General features: G+C 42.8%; 1 protein-coding gene across 2 annotated transcripts in view; it reads left to right on the top strand.

The window, feature by feature from the left end:
- Positions 1 to 17,298, top strand: part of FAM53B (family with sequence similarity 53 member B) — a 116,362-nt gene extending 99,064 nt beyond the window's left edge. For both annotated transcript variants that reach the window (XM_063132801.1, XM_063132802.1), the window contains one exon: positions 9,223 to 17,298. In XM_063132801.1, coding sequence (XP_062988871.1) covers positions 9,223 to 9,579 — 357 coding nt within the window. In that variant the 3' untranslated portion in view covers positions 9,580 to 17,298. The remainder of the gene's footprint in view (positions 1 to 9,222) is intronic.
- Positions 17,299 to 23,608: the final 6,310 nt, after the last annotated feature.

Genomic DNA, 23,608 nt, shown 5'->3' with positions numbered 1-23,608 from the left:
GGCATTAAACCAGGGACTGAGTCATTGCACAGTAGTGAACCAGCAAAACAAGCTGACTGCTTCCAAGAGGCAGGATGGCTTTCACTCAGAGTGTTTAAAGGTAGAAGCATTGCAGATATGGCCAGCATTGCTTTACATGCAAACATTGGGGTGGGGTGGGGTGGGGTGATGTGAGGTGGAGAAAACACCTGTATGGTTTTTTTTTTTTATCAGATTGCGTAAGATTTCTCTCCCTCATGACATCTGGTACCCAAATAGAAGAAATGGTATTGTACTACTCAGAACATCATAGTGGAAGGCTATGGTATGGACCAATGCCAATACAAATATGAATAGAGCGCTAGCTACTAAAGAACATTCATAACCCAAAGATAAAACGTCTGGAGTTATATATGTCTTGATCTTCTCTTTGCATCGCAGCACATGAAACACAAGCGGCTTGTCTTCATAGCTCATTCCCGCCCTCTCTTTTATCTGTGCCATGCTGGTCTCTACCCTTGCTCTAAAAACACTGCCAGCTTTGATCTCCCACCTGTTTCAACTGCAGCTGTCTTTGTGTTTTGTCCCATGATGTTATATCAGGGTGAACCTTTCAGTAATTGTGTACAAAAGCTGCAGGCTTCAAGCCAATTAATTTGGAATGATCCCAGTGAAATAATTATTAGGAGCATTCCAAAATAGTTCACTTGAGGAGTGCAATCAGCTATCTCGGTATCCTTCACATTTCCCCCCGAGGTACTGTGCCATGATTGACTGACGTTAAGCTGCAAGATTGACTAATGTTAAGCAGCAAAGGCAAAGGCAGAGAGATGTCTGCCTAAGATCAGCCTGTCTGGAATTCTGCATTACAGCCCCCAGGTTCTGTGGCCAAAAAACCACTACATTCTGCTAATTAGTGGTGGGACCTTGCCAAGGCCATGGGTGGCTATAACCAAATGGAAGTATAGAGTAGGGATAATAGACACAGTGGATCATTTGAACGGGATAAGCATGCAGTGAAGAAGAGCCACACCATGATAACTGGAAATCCATCTCTGAATATACAACCCTCTCATTTCTTGGCTTTTAACATGAACCCCTAATGTATTTTTCTTTGTTCTATGAGAGTGAGAACTAGAAACTTGTTCTTTATGTAAAATTAAAAGCTTGCATGTTAAGGGGTCTGACAAGCCTCCCAACATCTGTAGATTTGAGGGGATTTTTTAAAAAAGCACCTTGTGAATTGGGCCGGTCAAAGCAAAAAGGTCCAAAATTTTGCTAAGTTTGTACAACTCCTTTTGGGTCACAAAAATAGCTTTTTGGATTCCAACCTATACATCCACCTACATGCACACAAATGCATCTACTGATCAAATCTATAAGACAGAGGCTATGAGATATATAGAAAAACATCTCTCTTCTTATAAATTCCTACAAAGATATGAAAATGAGACTTTGGTACATGTTTCTGTTAAAATGGGGACTCAAATATTATCTAGTTTATTATCTAGTTTGTGCCAGTTCCAGCCTCTTTCCATTCCTCCATCACATTGTTTCTCCTCCTTTGAGGCACATGTGGTGAGGCTTTTCGCTCCATTACGACTGCGGATTGCAGTTCTGTATCGCCCCCCAGGCTCGTCCTCTAAATTTATCTCTGATTTTGATTCGTGGCTGTCCTTTTTCCTCTCTGATAACTGTCCTACTCTTATTTTGGGTGACTTCAATATTCATGTGGATGACCCTCAAGATGCTGCAGCTCTACGATTTCACTCATTATCTTCCTCTTATGATCTTAAGCTTTGGTCTGATGTACCCACACATTCCCTTGGACACTGTCTGGATCTTGTTCTCACTTGGAATTGCTCTGTTTTGGACTTTTCTACTGCTCACTTTCCGTTGTCAGATCATCACCTAGTTTCTTTCAATATTACTCATAATCCTCCTCCTTCACGTCCCGCTTCTCGCTCTTGTCGTGACTTGCAATCTATCAATTATGAGGCTTTTTCTCAGTCTCTAGCCTCCTCTCTTCCTTCTGTCTTTTCGGCTGTTTCCTTGGACTCAGCTATCTCCTTCTTTAATTCCTCCTTATCTTCAACTCTTGATACTCTTGCTCCATCTACAACTCGGATAGTTCGCCCTTCTCAACCCCAACCGTGGCTCACCTCTTTCCTCCGCTACCTTCGCTCTTGTTCCCGGGCAGCTGAACGCCTTTGGCGTAAGACCAGGGACTGGGCGGACTTTGTCCATTACAAATTTGTACTCTCCTCTTTCTCTTCTGCCATTTCACTGGCCAAACAGCAGTATTACTCAACGTTGATCCAGTCAAATGCTAGGCATCCTCAGCGGCTCTTTGCGTCCTTCAATTCTCTTCTGAAGCCAAATCCACCATCTCTCCCCGCCTCTCTGTCTGCTAATAACTTTGCCTCTTTTTTCAATGCTAAAATCCAAACTGTTCGCTCTGATCTGGCCAGCTCTGCTCCTCTTCCAGTTCCTGTTCGTCTTCTGTCAGTTCCTCCTGCAAATTTCTCTGTGTTTCCTTCGGTCTCAGCTGATGAACTGTCTACAGTACTGCGCTCTTCAAAGCCTTCCACTTGTTCTCGTGATCCGATTCCTTCTCGAGTCTTTATTAATCTTATTCCCGCTATCCTCCCTTCCTTGCTTCATATTATTAATTTTTCTCTGTCCTCTGGTTCATTTCCTTCTGCTTTTAAACATGCTACAGTCTCTCCCATTCTCAAGAAACCTACTCTTGATAGGCTATCTCTGTCTAACTACCGACCTGTCTCTTTGTTGCCTTTTGTTTCAAAGATCCTGGAGCGTGTGGTCTACTCTCGTTGTCTTGATTTTCTTTCTAGTAACTCTGCTCTGGATCCTTTTCAATCTGGATTCCGTCCTTTGCATTCCACTGAAACAGCCCTTACTAAGATCACCAATGATCATCTTACCGCCAAGTCTAAAGGCCTTTATTCCGTTCTTATTCTCCTTGATCTAACTGCAGCCTTTGACACGGTTGATCATGATCTTCTCTTAGATTCCCTTCATAATCTTGGACTTTGTGGCTCTGTCTATAACTGGTTTGCCTCCTATCTAGCGGGTCGCTCTTTCAGCGTGTTGGCTAATGGCAGCTCGTCTTCCTCTTTTCCCCTTTCAGTAGGGGTTCCGCAAGGCTCGGTGCTTGGCCCGTTGTTGTTTTCTTTATACATGTTGCCCTTGGGTAATCTCATTCAATCTCATGGCCTCCAATATCACCTGTATGCCGATGATACTCAATTATATCTTTCATCTCCGGAACTTTCTCCTGATGTTCACGATCGTATCTCGGCATGTCTTTCAGATATCTCAGCTTGGCTGCTTCATCGTCGTTTGAAACTTAATATGGCAAAGACTGAATTGCTTGTTTTTCCTCCTAAACCTTCTCCTCAACTCTCATTCTCTCTTACTGTCAATGATGACACGCTTACTCCAGTCAAGGAAGCTCGTAGTCTTGGCTTTATATTTGATTCCTCGCTCTCCTTTATTCCTCATATTGAGGCAGTAGCTAAATCCTGTCGTTTTTTCCTGTATAATATTGCCAAGATTCGATCATTTTTGTCTGTCTCTTCTGCCAAGACGCTTGTTCAAGCACTGGTTATTTCTCGGTTGGACTACTGCAACCTTCTTCTCTCTGGCCTTCCTTCTTCTCACATCAGTCCATTGGTTCCTGTTCACCACTCTGCCGTGAAGATCATCTTCTTGGCTCGCCGCTCTGACCATGTTACTCCACTTCTGAAATCTCTTCATTGGCTTCCAATTCACTTCAGAATCCAATATAAACTTCTCCTGTTGACCTTCAAAGCTTTTCACGGTCTAGCTCCTTCCTATCTCTCCTCTCTCATCTCACACTATTGCCCCGCTCGTGCTCTTCGCTCCTCTAATGCCATGTTTCTCGCCTGCCCAAGGGTCTCTACTTCCCTTGCTCGGCTTCGTCCATTTTCTTCTGCTGCCCCTTACGCCTGGAACGCTCTTCCAGAACATTTGAGAACTACAAGTTCAATTGCAGCTTTTAAAGCTCAGCTAAAAACTTTTCTTTTTCCTAAAGCTTTTAAAACTTGATGTTGTTCGGACTTTATACTGTTAGTTTTACCCTACCCTGTGCCTGTTTGCATTCTCTTCCCCTCCTTATTGTTCTACTATGATTTTATTAGATTGTAAGCCTATGCGGCAGGGTCTTGCTATTTACTGTTTTACTCTGTACAGCACCATGTACATTGATGGTGCTATATAAATAAATAAATAAATAAATAATAATAATAATAATAAATACTAACCGAAAATTGATAAGATACTTCTAGGCAACCAGAAAGATGACTTTTGGCATATAGATAGTTGAAAATATAATGATTTGTGGGGGGGACTCTGAAAAGGAGACATTTATACATCTCTATTTAACAAACAGAGAGCAAAAAGTGTACTCCCAATAGTTCCAGTTCTTTGAGCCACGTAGAAAGCTGAAATTTGGTACATGGCACATGACACATTGTCTTGGTTCAGATGCAATGGCAAATGATGTTGCGAGCGTTGGGCTCATGCTTCATTCCTCCACTCATGCATTCCCATCCTTTCCCAGCAAACCATAGTTTGCCGGTGCATCTGAACCAGCAAAAAAATTGAGTGTGGTTTACAATTCTGGTTTGGAGTGCAAGAGCAAGCCATATGTTGTTGGTTCAGATGTAATTACAAACTATAGTTTGCTGCACAAGAATGGGGTGCAAGAAAACATGCGAGAAGTCCAGCTGGCTCACATTACACTATAAACCACAGTTTGGCAATACATCCAAAGTGAGTGAATAATCATTAGAAAATTCTGGAAATAGAACAGTTTTACATGTAACCAAAATTTGGAGCATGGATTTACTTCATAACAGGACAGCATTTCAACATAAGCCAAGCTATGCCACAGATGGTGTAGGCTGTTAGGTTGTGCGACTTCTGTTGCCTCTTCATACTTGGATTTGAGATAAGGATTAGTTGCAGCAAGGATCATAGATCTGTACCTGAAGCCTGCTAGCTTCATTTACTGTAACGGATGATTAATGACGCTTCATAAATCAATTTCTATGGGGTTGGCTGGGGCATAAAAATACTTCCAGCGAGTGCAATTTTTGAATTGTTTGCAAATAAATTTCACAGCTGCTACAGGGAAATCAGGTGGCATTGCAAAAGGAAGTTTGTGTTTTGAGCAGGATGGGATGGGGTGACCAGTTGGTAGCACAATGGGATCCCTGATCAGATTTTGCACTTGTCGTATGCATATGCTACAGGGTAGAACCGCTTCAGCAGAGTACCCCCATGCCACATTGCTCCACCTCAGTGCGGAAGAAAGCCCCATCTCCCGTTCTCTGCTGTAGCAAAGCAGGCATAGGCTCCCTGAAAGTCAGCTCACCTTCTCCATGCCTTTGACAAGTGCTCTCTCTCTCTCTCTCTCTCTTGTACTTCCCTCATCCCATTCTCTGTTTCTTTCATTGCTCTTTCCCTCCCTCCTGCCTGTACTCTGCTGTGCTTTCCTTCCCCTAGCTACCGCCCTGACTTCCATCTTGAATTCGTCTTGACCATTTGCAAACCCCTTCCCAGAGTAATTTTGTGTACAGTTTTTATTTGATGCTTCAAAAGAAAAAAGTTGCTGCAACGTATTGATTCAGAAGGGGGCCACTTCCTCCCTCCCACCCTGCACGACTGACAGCCCAGCTTGAAGTGTGCTGTTGCTAGATTTCCACAGTAGCTATGCTGGCTGGGGGTGATGGGAGTTGTAGCCTCAAGACGTCTGGAGGTCATCAGGCTGGGGGAGGCTGGCTTACAGCAAGAATGAGTCAAGAAAGGGTTCCCTCCCCTCCCCACACCCACCCCGACCTTTAAAACACTGGTGCAGGAGAGTTCATCCAGCAATGCGGCTTTTAAAAAGGGAGACTGAGCAAGACAGCTGCTGCATCAGATTTCTGAACAGGCTCCTTTAATACTCTGTGCGCCCTTGAAATAATAGATTGCAGTGAGGACCACTGTTTGTCACTGCACCTGATTTGGAGTCTGTTCTCCCATTCAGGGTTGTTTCTTGGGATTGTCCGTTCCCACAGCTTCACTCAGTGCCATCTCAAACCAAGTAAGGCCTGCCCTCTCCTAATATTTGGTAATTGTAATAAAACCCACAAGCTGTCCCAACATGTGTCCGACTTAAGCACCTCAGGACCAGACATGTCTAAAAATCAGCTGCCTGTCACTTGAGTGCTTCAAACTGCTGCAAAACCTGTTGGAACCTTTTCCCATCATGAACTTTGGGGCCTCCCCTCAGGCCCCTGAAATATACTAGCAGCTTGCTTCAAGATGATCCTGCCAACTGCAGCGTAAGGCAGCTCCGTGCAATGTCACCCCACGGAGCAGAATCAAGTCCTCTCTCCCCCCCCCCCCCCCTCATATCTAGCCACACTGCCGATCTGTACTAACGTATAGTAGAAGAACAGTTTAGTCTGACTCAGTTGTTAGTTTTGGCTTGGGCTTGGGAAAAGCGAATGTTTTGGAAAGGTGCAGGCTCTTGTGTAATAAGAATTCTATTCATTTCAAGAGGAGACAAAAGAGAGGCTGCCTTGCCAGGCCATGGAGTAGTTCTACCACATAGGGCCTGACAAACAGGCCATTTGTTCTGTGAATGTGAAAGGTTGAAAAGATTCTTTTGAACCCAAGGTGGTATATACACCTTTAATCTCAGAGCACAGCAAAAACAGCAGTATTGACACAGTTGCCCTCCAAGCAGAGAGGAGTGAAAGGTGGAATTCAGAGGACGCGGCCACTTCACTTGCAGCACTGTTTGCAAACTGAATGCGCCTCCGTGGTTACCAGGTAACTAGAGACCAGAGAATTCTGCCAAACTCTGTGGCATCAAGATTAGCAAAGGCGTCTTTTCCTCTTCAAGCAGACATCGGCAACAGGATCATAATGCCAGCCTGACTAATGAATTGTCATGGGGCCACCCTTTCCCCAACACTCCAGAAAGCATTTCAGTCTGTGAAAACTTGCTTCTCAAATTTGAAAGATTGGCAATGGAGCTTCAAAATGGTTTAGTTTATAAATCAACAAGTGGTTCCAAGGCAACCCAGAGTCAGAGTGACGGTGTCCCAGATTTCAGAGATATCTGTGAATACATATCTTCATATCACCTGCTCAGTGTGTGACTTGATTCAGTCCCTGACCTTTAGAAAAGGGGTATCGGTAATGGGTGGGTATTTCAGTAATGGGTGTGGGGGGATGTCTCAGTTGTTCTCATTTGGTGCACTTGGCCTCTTGCAAGTACAGCTGGATTCCCACCTGTGACAGAACCAAGTTATACGGAGACTTTCCAGCCCACAGGGTGGAAAGAGCAACGTGGGTCTACAGATTCTCAGGCCACATCATAGATTTTTCTGTCTGTGTACAGCCTCCCTCTTGAATTTACACCTGCATGTATATGTCACTTGATAACATGTCACTCAGTGGTATCATTCAAGTTATTTTACAATTTTGCCTTAAATTACTTGTCACAGAAATAATACCTGGTTTGTCATACCCAGAAAGGCATCCCGATTAATATATTCAAAGACTACCTAAATCCAAGCTGCTGATTTTGGGAGGTCATCGTTTATTCTTATTCTGAGCATCATGAACTTAGACAAACACATGGATAAATATCACTTAAGTAACAAACCTGCAACAAAGCAAATACAAAAGGGCTGTGAACTGGGGGACAACTTGAAAGAAAAAATGGAAGTGGTCTGGATGGTTCTCACCCTGCAGCCTGAGCCTCCTAGCTATGGCTCAGCAGGACCTTCCTTGGGTCTCTCCATCAATTTCATCATGGGTTGCACAAATTTTCAGAACAAGAATTGAATGGCCTCATTTTTTTATGCTCCGGTGAACAGCACTGAGATTTTATTTATTCTATTTAAGATATTTATATGCTGCCTTTTAAAGAAAAATACCCCATCTTGTTGCAGCTTGTAGGAGCCCTGCACTGTAGTCCATAAACTCTGAGCACTGGCAGATCCCAGAGTAGGACCAGGCAGCTGCTACTGCCTCAGTATCTCTGCTTGGGCTAAGGTACTCCATCCTTTGGCACTTTTCAGTGGAGCCGTATGGGTGAACCACTGGAGTCCACTGGAACAGCAATCCTGCCCTAGCCTCAGATGAAAGTGAGCAATTAGAGCAGCCCTTCCTAACCTGGTGCCTCCAGATATTTTGGACTATAACTTCCTGCATTCCTAACCATTGGGCATGTTGGTAGGGGCTGGTGGGAGTTGAAATCCAAAACTTATGGAGGGCACCAGCTTGGAGAAAGCTAGGTTAGAGGGACAGTATCTCTGGCAGGGAACACGCTTCTTCTACAGCTACTGCTAGTATTAGGTGTTGAAATTAAATTCTATATGAAGACAAAATTCTGTTGCTGGATTTGGAAAACCAGAACAAAATGGGCACAGCCTTACATGAGGATGTTGGAAGACAACAGAAGAAATGCAGGAACCAATGAAAATGAAAACAATAGCTTTGAATTTCCTGCCATTTTTTCCTCATGAAGTTTGCTAAGAATAACCAGTCTGTACCATTTGGAGGTAAGGACATAAGGCTATCCCAGAGGGTTTGACCGAGCCAGGTTCACTTAGATCATTTTCCTGAGCTGTCCTTTTTAGCAGCAGTTTTTCAAGTGTAATTTTATATTTTGATAAGGAGTAATTAAGTAATGTTTTCCATGTCATGTGGAAGTTTTAAAATGAGTGTCTCCAATGAATGACTGTGACACTAGAGTGGAAACCCACATACAGTAGGTATCGGAGCAGTTAAAGTGGGGGACTAAGGGTCGAAAGACCCTGGTTTAAATCTCCCCTCAGCCACAAAGCTCACAGGGAGACTTTAGGACAGTCACTGTTTCTTAGCCTCACTGACCTCGCAGGATTACTGGTAGAATAAAATGGCGTGGGGGAGAACCTTGTGTTCATTACACTAAGTTTCTTGGACAAAAGGCAGGATAGATTGAGAAAAAAATGCACAAAAGACAGAAAACCACCAATCAGTGGTTGGGGGAAAGGGGTGGGGCCAGGGAAAGGGGTGGGGCCATCTGAGGAATCTTAGAAGACCAGATTTGGGCCCCTGCAATGGAAGAAATGGGAGAGTTCCGATAGGGAGATGCTCAAGCATGCCAACAACTTTGCAGTGGTTCAGCTTTCTGTTTTCTTTTCTCTTTTGCAGAATTGTCAAACTTTTAACAGCCTTAGCTGCCTTAGCACCACAGCAGATGACTGTGCTCAGCAGAATCAGTTCTCACCTGGTGTCAGGAGCAACAAGTCATGGACAACAACCTTGGACGTCATGCCAGGCAGGACGCCGGCCTGCACCCCTGTGCCAGAGCCACACTCGAATTTGGAAGAATGTAAATCAAGCAAAGAAGAAGATTTCTCCTATGAGGAGTCAGAGTTTTGTGCCACAGAAGATGAGAGTAGTAGGAAAGAAGATGAAAATTCCTCATGGAGGAACAGTGGGGCAGGAGGGGGAAATGTCTTTCAGTTGGATGGTGAATTAGATATTGAGCAAATCGAAAACAACTGAGCACACACACAGGATGGCCTGTCTGCGTCAAAGCTTTTAGGAGTGGTAAAATCTTACAGATGTTAACGCAGACAGTGAAAAAAATCCACATTCCCCTTTCTCCTTGGCAGGTGGGAGAGGGCAAGAAGCTTTGCCAAAATTTCATCAGGTATCTTGTTAAACCTTGAAACTCTTTAGAACTACTGTAGCCCTCGAGGTTTTGCAAACAAGCTTTAGAGAAAACCTCCAAATTACATCAGCGCAATTTTTGTTTTGTTTTTTGGGGTAAAAGAAAAAAGAAAAGCTTTGTGGATGTATCAAAACTTGAAATTCTCGAATGCTAGAATAACAGTAAATTAAAACCAAACAAAACGTGTTTGGAACAGGACTTAAGCAAAATGAAAGGAATGACCAGAATGTCAGTTGCAGGTCTTCATTCACAAAGTAGATAACGTGCTATCTAGTGAGGAAGCTGATCCCGTCCTCTGCCTGATGGGAATCCTAATCCGCTTTGGTTTTTAGAAAGAGTGGAATATAAAGAGATTTTATTGTTGTTGGCTGATTTTGGTTCTAAACTGTACCTCAGCTATCCTTAACAAAGGGGGAAAGGGGGAGATTAGCATTGTTATCTGAATCCATTTTCTGTTGCATTATCTTTCATATTGCATTTCTGATAGGTGTTACAAGGTCTCGCAAATCAGAACATTACAGTTCTTTGATGTAGAGTCAAAATTCCCAGAGATGCAGTAGCTTGTTATGGTCTGTAAGCTCCATTTTTCTTTTCTTTTCGTAGTCCTCAATAAAAAAGAAAGCACAACACATTTGCCCTGATCCAGCAAGGGAGATCTGTGGGCATAAACAGGTTTGCACGATTTACAGCCCAATCAGATACAGATGGGCTTTTTGGACACCCGTTCTCATCTGGTCCAGGTTGGACTGACTGGGTGCATCTTTTGATGAAAACAAGGATGCATTTCCGGGGCCCACTACTTGTTATGCCCGGATTGAGGCCATTGTCTTGGGAAGAGGATCCGCCCAATCATTTGTGCATCCAGAAATTTAAATACATGGCAGCAATAAATTGGTAATGCTATATCCATAATGTAATTATGGTATCCGGGTAACTGATATTTGGTTTACATAGTGCGAGACCGCATATATAAGGATAATAAGAGTTAGTGAATAATGGAGTTTCTTGAGATTAGTGCTTGTATCAGAAAAAGCTCATAAATACCTTGTTTTTTCTCGGGAGTGGAAAACAACGCATTCCCCACCCTGGTGCCCTGCAGATGTTTTGGCCTTCAATTCCCATCAACCCCTAACCAGCATGGCCAATGCTTAGGAATGCTGGGAGTGGTAGTCTAAAAAAGTCTGGAGGGCACCAGGATAGGAAAATCTGGGGTAACACATGATTTCTTAACTGCATTTTGTACAGCTTGTCACCAGCACCCTAACTGGCATCTACCGTGCCACATTCACCAGCAGAAAAAAGTTAAGGTAACACTATGCTTTGCATGCATTGGGATCATCCTCACCTCCAAACAGCAATATAGGGCATGTACAGCTCTACCTTTTGGGGCACAATGTGGGATATTGCTACAGTTGCCAGTTGCAACGCATATGTTCCTTATGGTTACCCTTTCTTCCACCCCCACCTCTCCATGGAAGATATGGATGCATGTGGCCCTAAGTGCAGGAGAAATTACCCTCAACAGGGATCTGTTGCCCCATTTCCCCATTTCACAATAGAATAAAACTCTTACGTTTCAGAACAGACCAATTTCTAGCTACTTTGTACTGTTGTCAACAGAAAAGAGCTTATGATAAGAGCACAGAATCTTGTGCACCCTGCAGGGCTGACACTGGGAATCACAGACGAGGCTTTGAGGGCTTTGTTGAATATTAGGCATGGAAGCTTTAAAGATTCAAGCCCCTGAATTGTTAGAGCAAGAGTGGGGAATCTCTGGCCCTCTGAACATTGTGGGACACTAACTCTCATTATCCCTGACCATTAGCCGTACTGGCTGAGACTGATGGGACTTGTAGTCCAACAATATTTTGAGGGCTGCAGCTTCCCTATCCCTGCTCTAGGTTGTAAGCTTTGTTTTCTTTTGAGTTTGCTCTGCATTGCTTTTATGATCTGAGTAGGCTCCACTGTTTAGCAAGTAGTGGCCTTACAAACAATTCATGTGAACTGGCTTATATGGTGTAATAACCATGGTCATTTCATGGGTGCTGTTAGAAGAATGGCATCAACCTTCTCCTGTTGAGGTGGTTGGTTACTTTTTTCAGGCCTACATTCTATGTTCATATTGATTCTGCCTCTCCGCTCTGTCAAAACTCCCCAATCTGGTTTTCTATTAGTTGAGGTGTGTATACTCTGTATTCTTATTATTTTTAAAAACAGATTTCTGCTCAAAAATAGCCACAAATTCTGCACTTTGTATAAACTAATCATATTTGCATGTATCTTCATAACATGGAGCAAAGGACGGAGTTGGGGACTGGAGCTCCACCTCCTCCTCACTGGAAATTCTGCTCATTCACTTCTCTGGTTTTAGATATTTCACCAGACCTTGCACACAGGTACTGTATGTCTCTCTCTGTCTTTCCATGTGTGCGTGCATATGTGTGAGAATACACACACACACACACACGTGCAAACACACACTCCTGCCTACTTATTTTCTCAGCCTTTAAAGCTAGAGATATGTGTTGAGTTGAGATAGTCAGGAGGCTGCATTCTATGTCCGCTACTAATCTCACAATTCAGACAGCCCTGTTTATACAGAGACCTGCCTACACAAATGCAGTACAGGCCTGGTTGAGCAGCCTCTTGGCCTTGGTGCAATTTTGTCTTGACTGTATACCCACGGATAGGTCTTCAGTGGCAGAAAGATCCCTTGAGCTGTAACATCAAACCATAGTTTGATGTAATGCAAGCCAGTCTTGGGTTTGCATGCCACCCCCTCACGAGCCATCTTCCACTTCCTCTTTTGACGTAAAACCAGCCTGTTGTTACATCCAACTGCCAAAACATGGTTTTGTACTTGCCCTTCAAATTGGAATTACAAACCACAATCAAAACAGTAGTTTGCGATTATTTGGTCAGCATGTGCAAACCATAGCCTGCAAGGTTTGATGTAATGGCATGCCATGTTTTTTTATGAAAAGGGGTGGATTTGGAGCTTGGGAAAAGAGGAGGGAGTGCAGAAGCCTTAGGCTTCATTTTACTTGTGAGCTGAATCCTCACATTTTATTTTTCCGTCACAGGAATCTTCAACCTCTTTTACAAGATCTGTGTTCATCACAAACAGACTCGCATGTAAATGTTGACAAATAAGCAAGTAAAGAGAAGAGATCTAGGTGGCATCTGGTCACTGATGTATCTTGGAATAAACAGAGGACTTCCCATTATAATTGCTGATTGCACATTATAGAATGTGAAGCTCTCATAGATGTGGACTCCATGCGCACAGACATGGGCGAAACCTCCCAGATGCCTAACACATAGCTTAGATGGACAACCGACATACAATGCAACTCAGGATGCTTTTAGTTAGGTGGGTTTTACCATGGCGAGACTGATACAAAATGCAGTTGGAGAAGTCTTATGTTTAGGTAGCAGCAGTCCAGCATTACCTTCCACCTCTCTCGTTGATAGTGGCGAACAATAAGCATGTATAATTTAGGACATATAACTCAGTTAAATAAGCTGTTCACTTACTACATGGAAATAAATGTTTTGTTTACTTACGGGGTGGGCAGGGGAAGAATAGAGGTTTGTTTTTAGTGACACAATTTTTTTCACTGCACTTTTGTTTCTATGGTGGTGTAGATGCTTGTGGCAGCTCACCACAGTAGATTCCATCCAACTGTAGCTTTACAAATGTCCAGCCAAACTGCACAGATTTTGTTTGTTTGTTTGTTCATTTGTTGATTTCTGCTGTTTCCTCCCTAACTGATGTTGTAGGGAGGGAATTGCTTTAATTCTGAATGTCCTGGATTATGCATTTTGGTGCCATGATACAACCTGGTGAACATACCTATAAGCTAAGTTAAGATGCATTGCTAGTTTCAGAAACTGACTGAAGCAGATGTTCATTTTAGTGATGGGCAAGCCCTCCCCAGGCTTGATTAGGAATGGGTTCTCCCAAAATGAATTAAATTTGGCTCAGTTCAGGCCTGAATTAGCTCATTTTACACTTCGGCCCATTTGGGTTTCTCAGTGATGCCATCAGGAATGTGTCAAGGCCTGGCAATAGTGGCCTTAATTATGCAGCAGCAGCAGCAGCATGGTAGCCACTGGGTCTTTAGGAGCATTTGAAAAGTACAGTTCCCAGGAATCCTAGCACCCAGTGTGCTTTTGTGAGCATCCTCTGCTCCATCATAAATACCAAGCCCCCAGGAAATTCTAGTTTCCACAGGTCCTTGTGTCCACAATGCTGCTGCCACCTAATGAAGATCCAGCAGCAACCCATTTCATCACCACCATTTTATGTAGTAAATTTAAGACGAAGCTATGATAGTGGAAGGATTGATGCTGGGGCCAAACTAATTTTGAGTTGATCCCAAACTTGGGAGGGATTTGGACTCAGCTTAGAGGCCACTTGGAAATTTTGAACTAAGGAAATCCTACTCTAAACTCTCTGGTTTCAAATGTCAGCTGCATCATTACTGTAGCTTACTAAAGTTACCACCTCCTGATCGTAAGAGGGCTTGTTAATTATGTTGAAGGAAGATGCTCCGGAGGGTCAGCTCATTGAAAGGGGATTCTGGTTTTTTCCTGAATTTCTCTCTGCCACAAAATTATTAAGGCACAGAAGCCTTCTACATCCGGAGCTGGAAATCCTTTAGCTTGAAGATAGGGGTTTTGCTGTTGTCTTCCACTACATCACCCCAAGGAATCAAATTTCCCTCTTGGGGTTTTCTCCAATGTGGTAGATGGCACACAGGGTAGGGGATGAGGAGTTGGATGATACAATAGCATTGGTTTGGGATTGTGAAAAAGAATGAAGTATGTGTGACATATGACTCCACCTTTAGCTTTACGGATTGCTTGTAGCTAATATGGAGGGCTGATTAGCACAATCCATTTATGGTTTTAGGCTGACAATATCAGTGTCGTGCTCAGCTGAGCGTTTTATTGAAGTTAAACCACTGCTGAGCAAAATTCACAATGGCAGTTGAAGGAGCCACATCCTGGCAAAGCTAAGTGGGTCATGTGAATCAGCCCTAAAGAACCAGCAATAGCACCGTGCAGGCTAGGGTATATAGATATAATCTGAACACTGACTGGATGTGCAAGAAGGCATACAGTGGTGTGTACAGTCTTCCATACTATTAAGAGCAAGTGTTGGTTATACAACATCTGCATGTGTAACCACTTCATAAAGGCATAGCAGAAAGTAGCTATTCGGTGGAGGTTTTGAGTATTAGTAGAACTGATAGTATGACTATTTGTGTTCTATTCAGCAATGCTAGAAGAATCCATAAGTCTAATATGGTGTGGGCATATTGGAGTTGGATGTTTGATGGACTGTTGCTTAAGGTGGCACAGAGGTTGTACGGCACATAGACCCTGTGCCATAGCATTTCATACACAGTGTAAGAACCCACCCTTCTTCTCTTGAAGTGCTCATTCTCTGCCTTTTTTCCAGTCACTCTTTAAAAAGCACTCTGTGCACTGCAGCCCTAAATCATTACTATGCAGAACTACACCAACTTTATTGCTCAGATAGTTGCAAACATTGGGTTGGATCCAGACTAAGGCTGCAATCCTATATACAGGTATAAGTATTGCTCAGCTCACTGGGGCTTACTTTTGAGTAAACATGATAGGATTGTGCTGTAAGTTAGTTGCATTTAGGTCCCAATTAAATCAGTGGGACAAGACAGTCATGACTTAAGTCCAATTGATTTCAATGGGAACTAAGCTCAACTAGTATAGTCTGGATCTAACCCACTTTGTTTCTTTTCCATTTGTTACATGTTCCTGAAGTGACAAGACTTCCCTCCGCATGGATTGCATAAAAACATTTCCTATCTCATCTACTATCAAATAACTGATCGATCACCCATCTGATGTGCATAAACACCCCCTTTTTTTACCATAATACTCTATAGATGAAGTAACTATTCCTTATCATAGCATCTGTATTTGGGCTTACCAACATAGAGTACATCTTGTTCCATTAGCATATGCTTTTTGAGAAAGCATATCAACAGTTCTTCTAGCTCTGACTTACATACATCTTGATTTGTGGCAGTTCAGTTTGCCTTTAGTGCTATCGAGATGTTATTTTCTTTTCTTGGGACTTAAAACTCATAAGGGCTTTAAAAACAAAAAGGGCTGCTACCTACAACAAGCTATATACTCAGAGTAGGAAAGTGCCCCAAAGGACCACTACCCAACTCTCCTAGCTGTAGTGTAGCATTTATATAGCAACAAACTCTCTTTGCCTTAGTAAAGATGTTTCACTGAATAATGGCCTTACAGTGGGCACATCTGCATAGACACAATATACTGTTTTGCCTGAAGTTAGGCCAAGGTGGCATTGCATTGGATTGTATTGGTTTTGGTTTTGTATGATTTATGTACTGAAACTGAGTTTTTAAAAGCCTTACTTTAAAAAAAATAGAAATAAAACTTTGTGGATTTATGAACGTGTGTGTGTGTATACACATACATACACTCACACAAAATTAAATGTCTGAAATATAGTACATGTCTCATGTTCAGAGGACATCCTCTTGATTGTAACATATGTGTTCCTCGCCAGAAACAACAGAAGCTCAGCTTGATCACTGAAAGTCACTGGATCCCTCCAACAGGGATCCCTGGTTCCTGCTGGATTTATCTGATACTACACAGACCACTTGGATTAGCTCACATGGCAGATTCAAGAATCTGTCCTTGTCATTTGCTGTGGACAAGTATTTTTATTTTCTACGTAGTAAAGTCAATTCAGCAGGGAGTAAGGCAATGCCTTGTTTGGAAGAGAATCAATCTGGACTTTGGACATTTCATGATAACAGCAATAAATGTTAGCAATCAATTTCCCTTTCAAAAAATACATTTTAAATGCAAAAATTTTGGAAGTGTTTTTTAAATATTATTATTAGCACTGCTGAACTTGCTTACAGGGAATTTGCCATGCACCTGCAGTCATTGCTCTTTGGAATAGGTGTTCATGAAACATTAAGATACATGAAGAAAAAAGAAGGCAGAAAGGACATATTTCTGGGTTTGATTGTAAGAAAGCCTGGCTTCTTTGGCAAATAACCATTGTGTTTCAAGTGCATTTTTGGATAGTCCTTATTGAACAGGACAAGCAGATATGTTTAGGATTGTAGCAGTGTTGTCCAGCATTTGTTTTTGATGTTTAAGAATCAAATGAATCAAAAGATGATGATGGCCAAAAAAGCCTTTGGGAAAATATGAATTCTGATAACATTCAGTGTGTGTGTGTGTGCGTTTACACACTGTGTGTGTGTGTGTGTTTCTGTCCATGGTAACTGCACAGATGCAGACATATTGACATGTATACAACGTCAATTCTGTAGTTTGTGTTACATTTGTTCAAAATCGACTGAAGACTATTCCTTCACCTGAAAATTAAGAAGACTGCTGATTTGTACTCTCTCAAATGACTTTATTGCACTATAGAGCAGCTCAGTCTCAGGAATTTACTTGTTACTTTGACGATGTAAATAAAGCTTTCTGATTCTGTAACCTGCTACTTTGTTTATGCTTTCTAGTGTTGTCCCAATTACCAAGACGCCATCATCATTATAAAAAAAATAAAAATAAATCACTGCTTGCTCAAAGGGCAAGACTACTGGGAAATATGGCCTTTTTTATTTACTGGGGCACAGGTACTCTTCAAACGTGTGTGCAACTAATCATATTGCCTGTGTTCACACTGAAACTGCACTATCCCACCCATGGATTTACGCTCAGGGAAGGGATTTACGCTCAGGGAAGGGATTTTTTTACTCCTCTTCTAGCTCTAAGAAATGGTATAGTGGAATACACACAACTAACAGTATAGCCAGTTGGCCAGATCGTGTCCACCGTTGCCTGAGCAACTCCTATACATGCCCCTCGCATATCATGTTCAAAGTTTTTCTATCACTGCAAACTCCCTGTCATTATAACAGGGTAAGGGGCAGAATGGAGTTGGATGGATCTTCCCATTCTGCTTATAGGCAACAGTTCTGCTTACAGGCAAGATGTCCAACCTGCTCCTCATCATGAGTGGAGAACTTCCTACCTCCTCTGGGGAAAGTATAGAATCATCTCTAATTGCCCTTAAGCAAGGCATGGCTAATCAGAGCCACACTACTCATGGGCTTTGCATTGCCCCGCTTGGTCAAAATCAAGGAACACAATGTAATTGCATTTGCTCACATACATCCCTTGATACCATTGCCCCTTTGATTCTTCCCTTCTCTCTAGCCTAGTTCTTGCACATCAGGTAAGATGGCAAAGCTGTGTCTGGGCTGTACCACTTCAGACTTTAATTGGAGGGTTTTGTGTCACACAACTGAATAAAAAAACATTCATTGCACAGAGAAAGCTAGATGGCAGGGAGGGGTCTAGGCTCTATCTGCCTAACATGCTTGTTTTCCATAAGAGGTCCAGTTCTCTGAGGGCTGACCCCTATGATATTTGTCTCATTTTGAAATTACTGATGAACATACAGATATGAATTGACGTTTGGACTCATTCATCATGAGAGCAATGCAATGCCACTCCTCCCATAAATAGAAGCTGCACACATGGTATAGCCTATGGAAGCAGCAACTCTGCTTCCATAGGCCACACCATGCCACATTAAAATATGGGCTGTCATTGGGATCCTCAGTGTCTGTAGGCTGACTGTTGTGAAGTTAAAAACAACAACAGGCACGTCTGTAATTAGCCAGCCTCAAGACTACAGTGCCAATGGAAATTACAAAAGAGAGAGGAAGCTAGAAGAGGGTGAATCAAAGCACTGACGCACAGGGCAATGACTTTGCCAAGCCTTCGCTTAATCTGGTGCCCTCCAGACTACAATTCCCATCACCCCCAGCCAGCACAACCATTGTCCAGCACATGTGAAGGGTACTAGGTTGGGAAAGGCGGAAATTGGCCCCAGCCACACACACACACACACACACACTCAAGCAAGAGTGATGTTGACTAGACCAGTTTATCTGCCTTCCTAAATACTCCTAGGAAGCTTAAGGAAAACATAGGGATTTAGAATCCAAGAAAACACAACCACACAGCACTGGCCACACAAACAGGATACATTTGTGGGAAACTAGGAAGTTAAATTCCATGAATATCTGCTTGAACATTTTAAGCAAGCCCACAACACGTGCAAATAAAAATTGTAAGAGTCACAATGTCATATCCAGAACTTGATGCTGAACTCCTCAGTGATTAAAAAAAGCAGCTTCATGTATGTGCTCTCTAACAGTGAAATCTGCTGCTTATGCCCAAGTTATTAGCAACATCTGCGGTATCGCTAATCACATTCCCACAGGGCTTCGTGTAGTTGCTTCATACGAAAGATAGGGTGTGCATCTTTTTAACTGAGGAGAATCCAGGAAGGATTGCAAACAAACACTTGGAAAGGAAGTATAGAAAGTTAAAAGGTGTATTTATGCAGTAGCTGCCACCATCATCATCTTCCACCCGATAATTCTTTCCGCAATAAAATGTGAGTCTTCAGACTTGTTCTTCTAACACAGTGAACCACAGCAGACTCTTCTTCATAACGGGTGTGAGAAAACGCTATGTCACTTTTCTTGGGAATTGGCTGCTCTGACAAATGTCTGAGCCAGACTTTGATGGAAGGACGATTAATACAGGGAGACTAAATAGCAGCCCATAACACAATGGGATATTCATTTAGGAGGTGGTAAAGACATTAATATTGAGTCCTTACAGCACTTGAAGGGCATCGGGAAAGCAAAAGGTGTTACTTTACAGTGAAACTTTAGCACCATTGACTCCAAAAGCATTTCACTCAGCAAAAAACCTGAGCCCTCCCCATAATGCAACACTGTAAAGACAGTCTATAAGGTACATTCAGTCTTTTTGCCCGGGCCCCAACTCTCAGTCCTACAGCAAACATTGCAACCTCTAGAGCCTCAGGTTGCAATAACACAAGTTTAAAAGGAGCATCCGGAAAAGGAATGATGGAGGCCAAGGCACAGCTGGTATTTTCTAGCACAGTGGTGGGGTTGTTGAATTCCCAACTCCTATCAACCCCAGCCATCATGACAAAGGGTTGGGGTGATGGGAGGTGTAATTCAACAACATCTGGAGGGCTGCAGTTTCCCCAGCCCTGATCTAGATCCATCCTGAGGGGTCTGGCAGCAGAGTCACGATGAAGTTGATTCCTTACCATCACTGCACTAGTCCTTCGGATGCCCTTCAACACTAACAGCTGATGTTCTGATGTTCTACCTCCTTCTATCTGCCCATGCATAGGCACACGAGTGGCCACAGATTCCCTGTCCTGTGGCAAATCTGAACAGACTGAAAGAGTTGCAGGGTGCAGGCTCTGCCAATCTTCCTCAGGCACCGGTGGCTTGATCGACATTTTAGATTGGTAGGGTTGCAGTTTATAAACTCCCCCACCCCATTCCCCATGTGGAGACCTGCACAGCACCTGTAAAGGAAAGAGTCTCTTTAAACATTGCGCAACATGTTGTGCTCTCGCCCCTGAAAAACATCACTATGCACCACCAATGGATTGAAGAATGTCTTCCTTGTGAGAAGGCATGAACAATGTGTCCAGAAGAAGTTAAGGTCCATGAGCAACCTTGTTGAGAATCTGAGTCACAATAAGTGGCATATAGTCCTGTAGTCATGCATATTTTAGTCACACACACACACACACTGCCCAAAATCAAAAGAATAAATGTATCAAAGTTTATAAACTCCCAGGGAAGATTTGCTTCTGGTTGCATGCACAATCCACGCAAGCCTTGCAGAAACCAAATCACTAGTCTTCCTACAGTTGAAAGAACATATTTATTTCATCCACAGTGACAAATGTAAGGGTATACAGTTTGAGCCCACAGGAACCATCGGAGTTTAACACTAGAACTAATGATGTCACTGAGAAATAGGAGTCTCGTGGAGAGCTATGAGCCTCTGAATTCATCGTAATGCTCAAATGCGCTTCTCAAACACAAGGCAAGCACTGTGACCCCCTGAATTCATCACTGGCTAGTCTTTAACATGAGCGATCTATTCCCCCCACCACCACCACCCCCAGCATCCAAACCCTTTCCCAACAATCCACCCAGCTCTCCCTTTTCTCAAACCCACTTACCAGGTTGGTGCCAAAGCGCAGGCCCAGCCATTGGTTGAGTACTCAACTGATGCGGCCAAAAGGCAGAAGTTTGCTTGCAAAGGCTGACTCTTGGTTGGATAAAGAAAATACAACCTGCTCTTTGAAGCAGGAGTAGCAGACCAACAAACTGAAGGAAAAAGCCCAGTTAAGAACAAATCCAACCTTAATGATCTAGTAATGACTTATTTTTACAGAGCTTTTATAAGGATGATAGTTATTGAACTTGTCTGTTTACTGGATACGGACTTGCTACCACCCCCTCTCATCATATCCTTTAGAAGAGTTTAAAATGCCACTTGCATGTAGAGCAAAAAACAAAACACATTTTTGTGCTTGTTGGTTCTTGTATTACATACTGGATTGCATCCAGATTTAGTCATGTGCAACTGGACGGCCAGAAGCAGACTTACTCACAGCAGCCCCCTGAAAATGCTACACAGAAAGATGGGGGACCTTACTAAATGGGGTGAGCTGTGGGGAGGGTAGAGGGGGAATCAATCTCCAAAACTCAGGTAGAGGCACCTTCCGTGAGCACTTCTGTTGATGGAAAGCAGATCCTGGATCCAACCCGTTGTTACGTATTACCCTGAAATGTGTGATTCCCCTTCCCCTCTTCTTCAAATGTAGAGCCTTCAACAGACCAGTTTAATCTCTCTCTTATTCCCTCTTAGCTCTCCTCCAGCAGAGGCTAATGGGCAAAGAATCTATCACCACTCACCCACCCTCCCATAAAAGTTGAGTGTAAAAATAAATCCTTTCTCCCACAGGTCCAACATCATTCCATGGAAGAACAGTGCTTTGAAAAAGTAATTGAATAAAAATATCCTCCGCAAAGAGAAACATGGAAAACACATTTCAGAAGCCTTGAAACATCCAAAATGTCTCTGTGCAAATAGCTTAAGGAACATAAGAAAATGCACAGATGTTTCAGTGACCTCTCACATTGGGCAGAGGGTGGTGCCAAAAGAAAACCTGATAATGAGTTGAATAATCAGATCATCTTCTTTTCATTAGCATCTGTTAAGATTGTGCTCTCCAGGGTCTTATTTACTGTATTTGTGAGCCTTTTTCGATTGTGCCGATGTACCGGGTACAATACTACACTCAAATCATGAAAGGCCTTGAAAACACAATCCAAACAAGTCTGAAAAGAACAGGCAGTCACCAAATAGAATTCTTCACGCAGAGGTTACACATGGCCACAACTAGCATCACAATTATCTTGTTTCGGCATGATTTTGTACCATTTATATTCATTTGCAAATATACGTGAAAATTAGAGATGGGCGGATCTGAACATCACAGTCTCATCCACTGCTGAGCTGGTTTTGTCACAGTTTCTATGAGCTTGAGTTTTCCCTGCACAGAAATCCAGACGTATTTTTGTGCTCATTTTTAAGTTTTTCAGTTTCTGTTTTAAATCTGTTGCTGTATTCTAAACCTTTGCACTCCTGCTAGGTTCTATTTGGTTGTTATTTTTATTTTATACTGTTGTTTTAAATGTTTATACTGTATTTCATTGTGTGTATTTTATGGTTTTAATTATTGTGAACTGCCCAGAGAGCTTCAGCTTTTGGGCAGCATATAAATAGTCACACATAAGTACATTTAGCAATTGTTAGGAAGAGAGATTCACAGCTGAAATGCAAACATACTTCCTGTGGCGTTTGAATACTGCTATGGCGAGAGGCCACTATGAGCCAGGGAACTTTTTATAACTCAGCTTAGGGCCATGCTAAATGTGACATGGTGATTCAGGCAATTACTGTAGCAATTGATGAATTATTATCATTTTATAGTAAACAGTAGGTAATCCAGATTGGGGCCATTGCTGGTGTGTGCGTATGTGAACTTCAACCCTTTGCCCCTTCACTGACCACCCAGGTCTGCTTTGCATCAGGAGAAACATCCTCACTGGTACCGATGAGAGCTTTCCTCAAAATGCAAATAGAAGGGGCCACTGATCCAGATTGGGTCTACAGCAACGGACAAAGGGTTAATGCAGCCTTATCCAATGTGGTGCTGTCCAGATGTTTTGGGCTTCCAAGTCCCACCAGCCCCAGCCAACATGGCCAATGTTCAAGATGTTGTACAAAATATCTGGAAGGCATCAGGTGGGGAAGATTGGTTTAAAGCCTTCCTACTCCCCACCAGAGTCTCAATCTCTATCAGGCTCCTTGGCATTTGCCATGTACTCGTACAAAAAGGCAGCCACGTAATTGGTAATTGTGTTAATTGTGCCACATGTTGCTTGGCTCTTGCAAGGATAAGAGCTGTTGCAAAGCCCAATAAAGAATTTGTCTGCCATTGGCAAACTCCCAAATCAAGACTGTAGGCCTATTATTTCTCACAGAGGTGGAAAACCTGTGTCTGAGTAGGTGGGGGCTCACCTGACTGAATACTCATCCATACCCCCCCCCAGTCCCTCCACATAGAAAACTAGCATGTCAGGGACGCTCTCCTAAAGACACCCCTCCCCCAAAATGGCTGAGGCTGAGCAAAAAGGTGAGAAGCAACTTCGACAAAGGTTTTGGAAGGGAATTAGGATCAAAAACACACCCAGATCTGCCCTCTACTAACCACAAATACCAGTCCATTTAGTCCAAGCTGTTTCGCTGCCTATAATTCCCCATCCACACTGCAAGTTGGAACAATTGCATAGCCAACATGGAACCTGAAGTCAGCAGGGT

The sequence above is a fragment of the Elgaria multicarinata genome, chromosome 8 (genome assembly GCF_023053635.1).
Source record: "Elgaria multicarinata webbii isolate HBS135686 ecotype San Diego chromosome 8, rElgMul1.1.pri, whole genome shotgun sequence".
NCBI lineage: Eukaryota > Metazoa > Chordata > Lepidosauria > Squamata > Anguidae > Elgaria > Elgaria multicarinata.
This window is presented reverse-complemented; position numbering and strand designations above follow the sequence as displayed.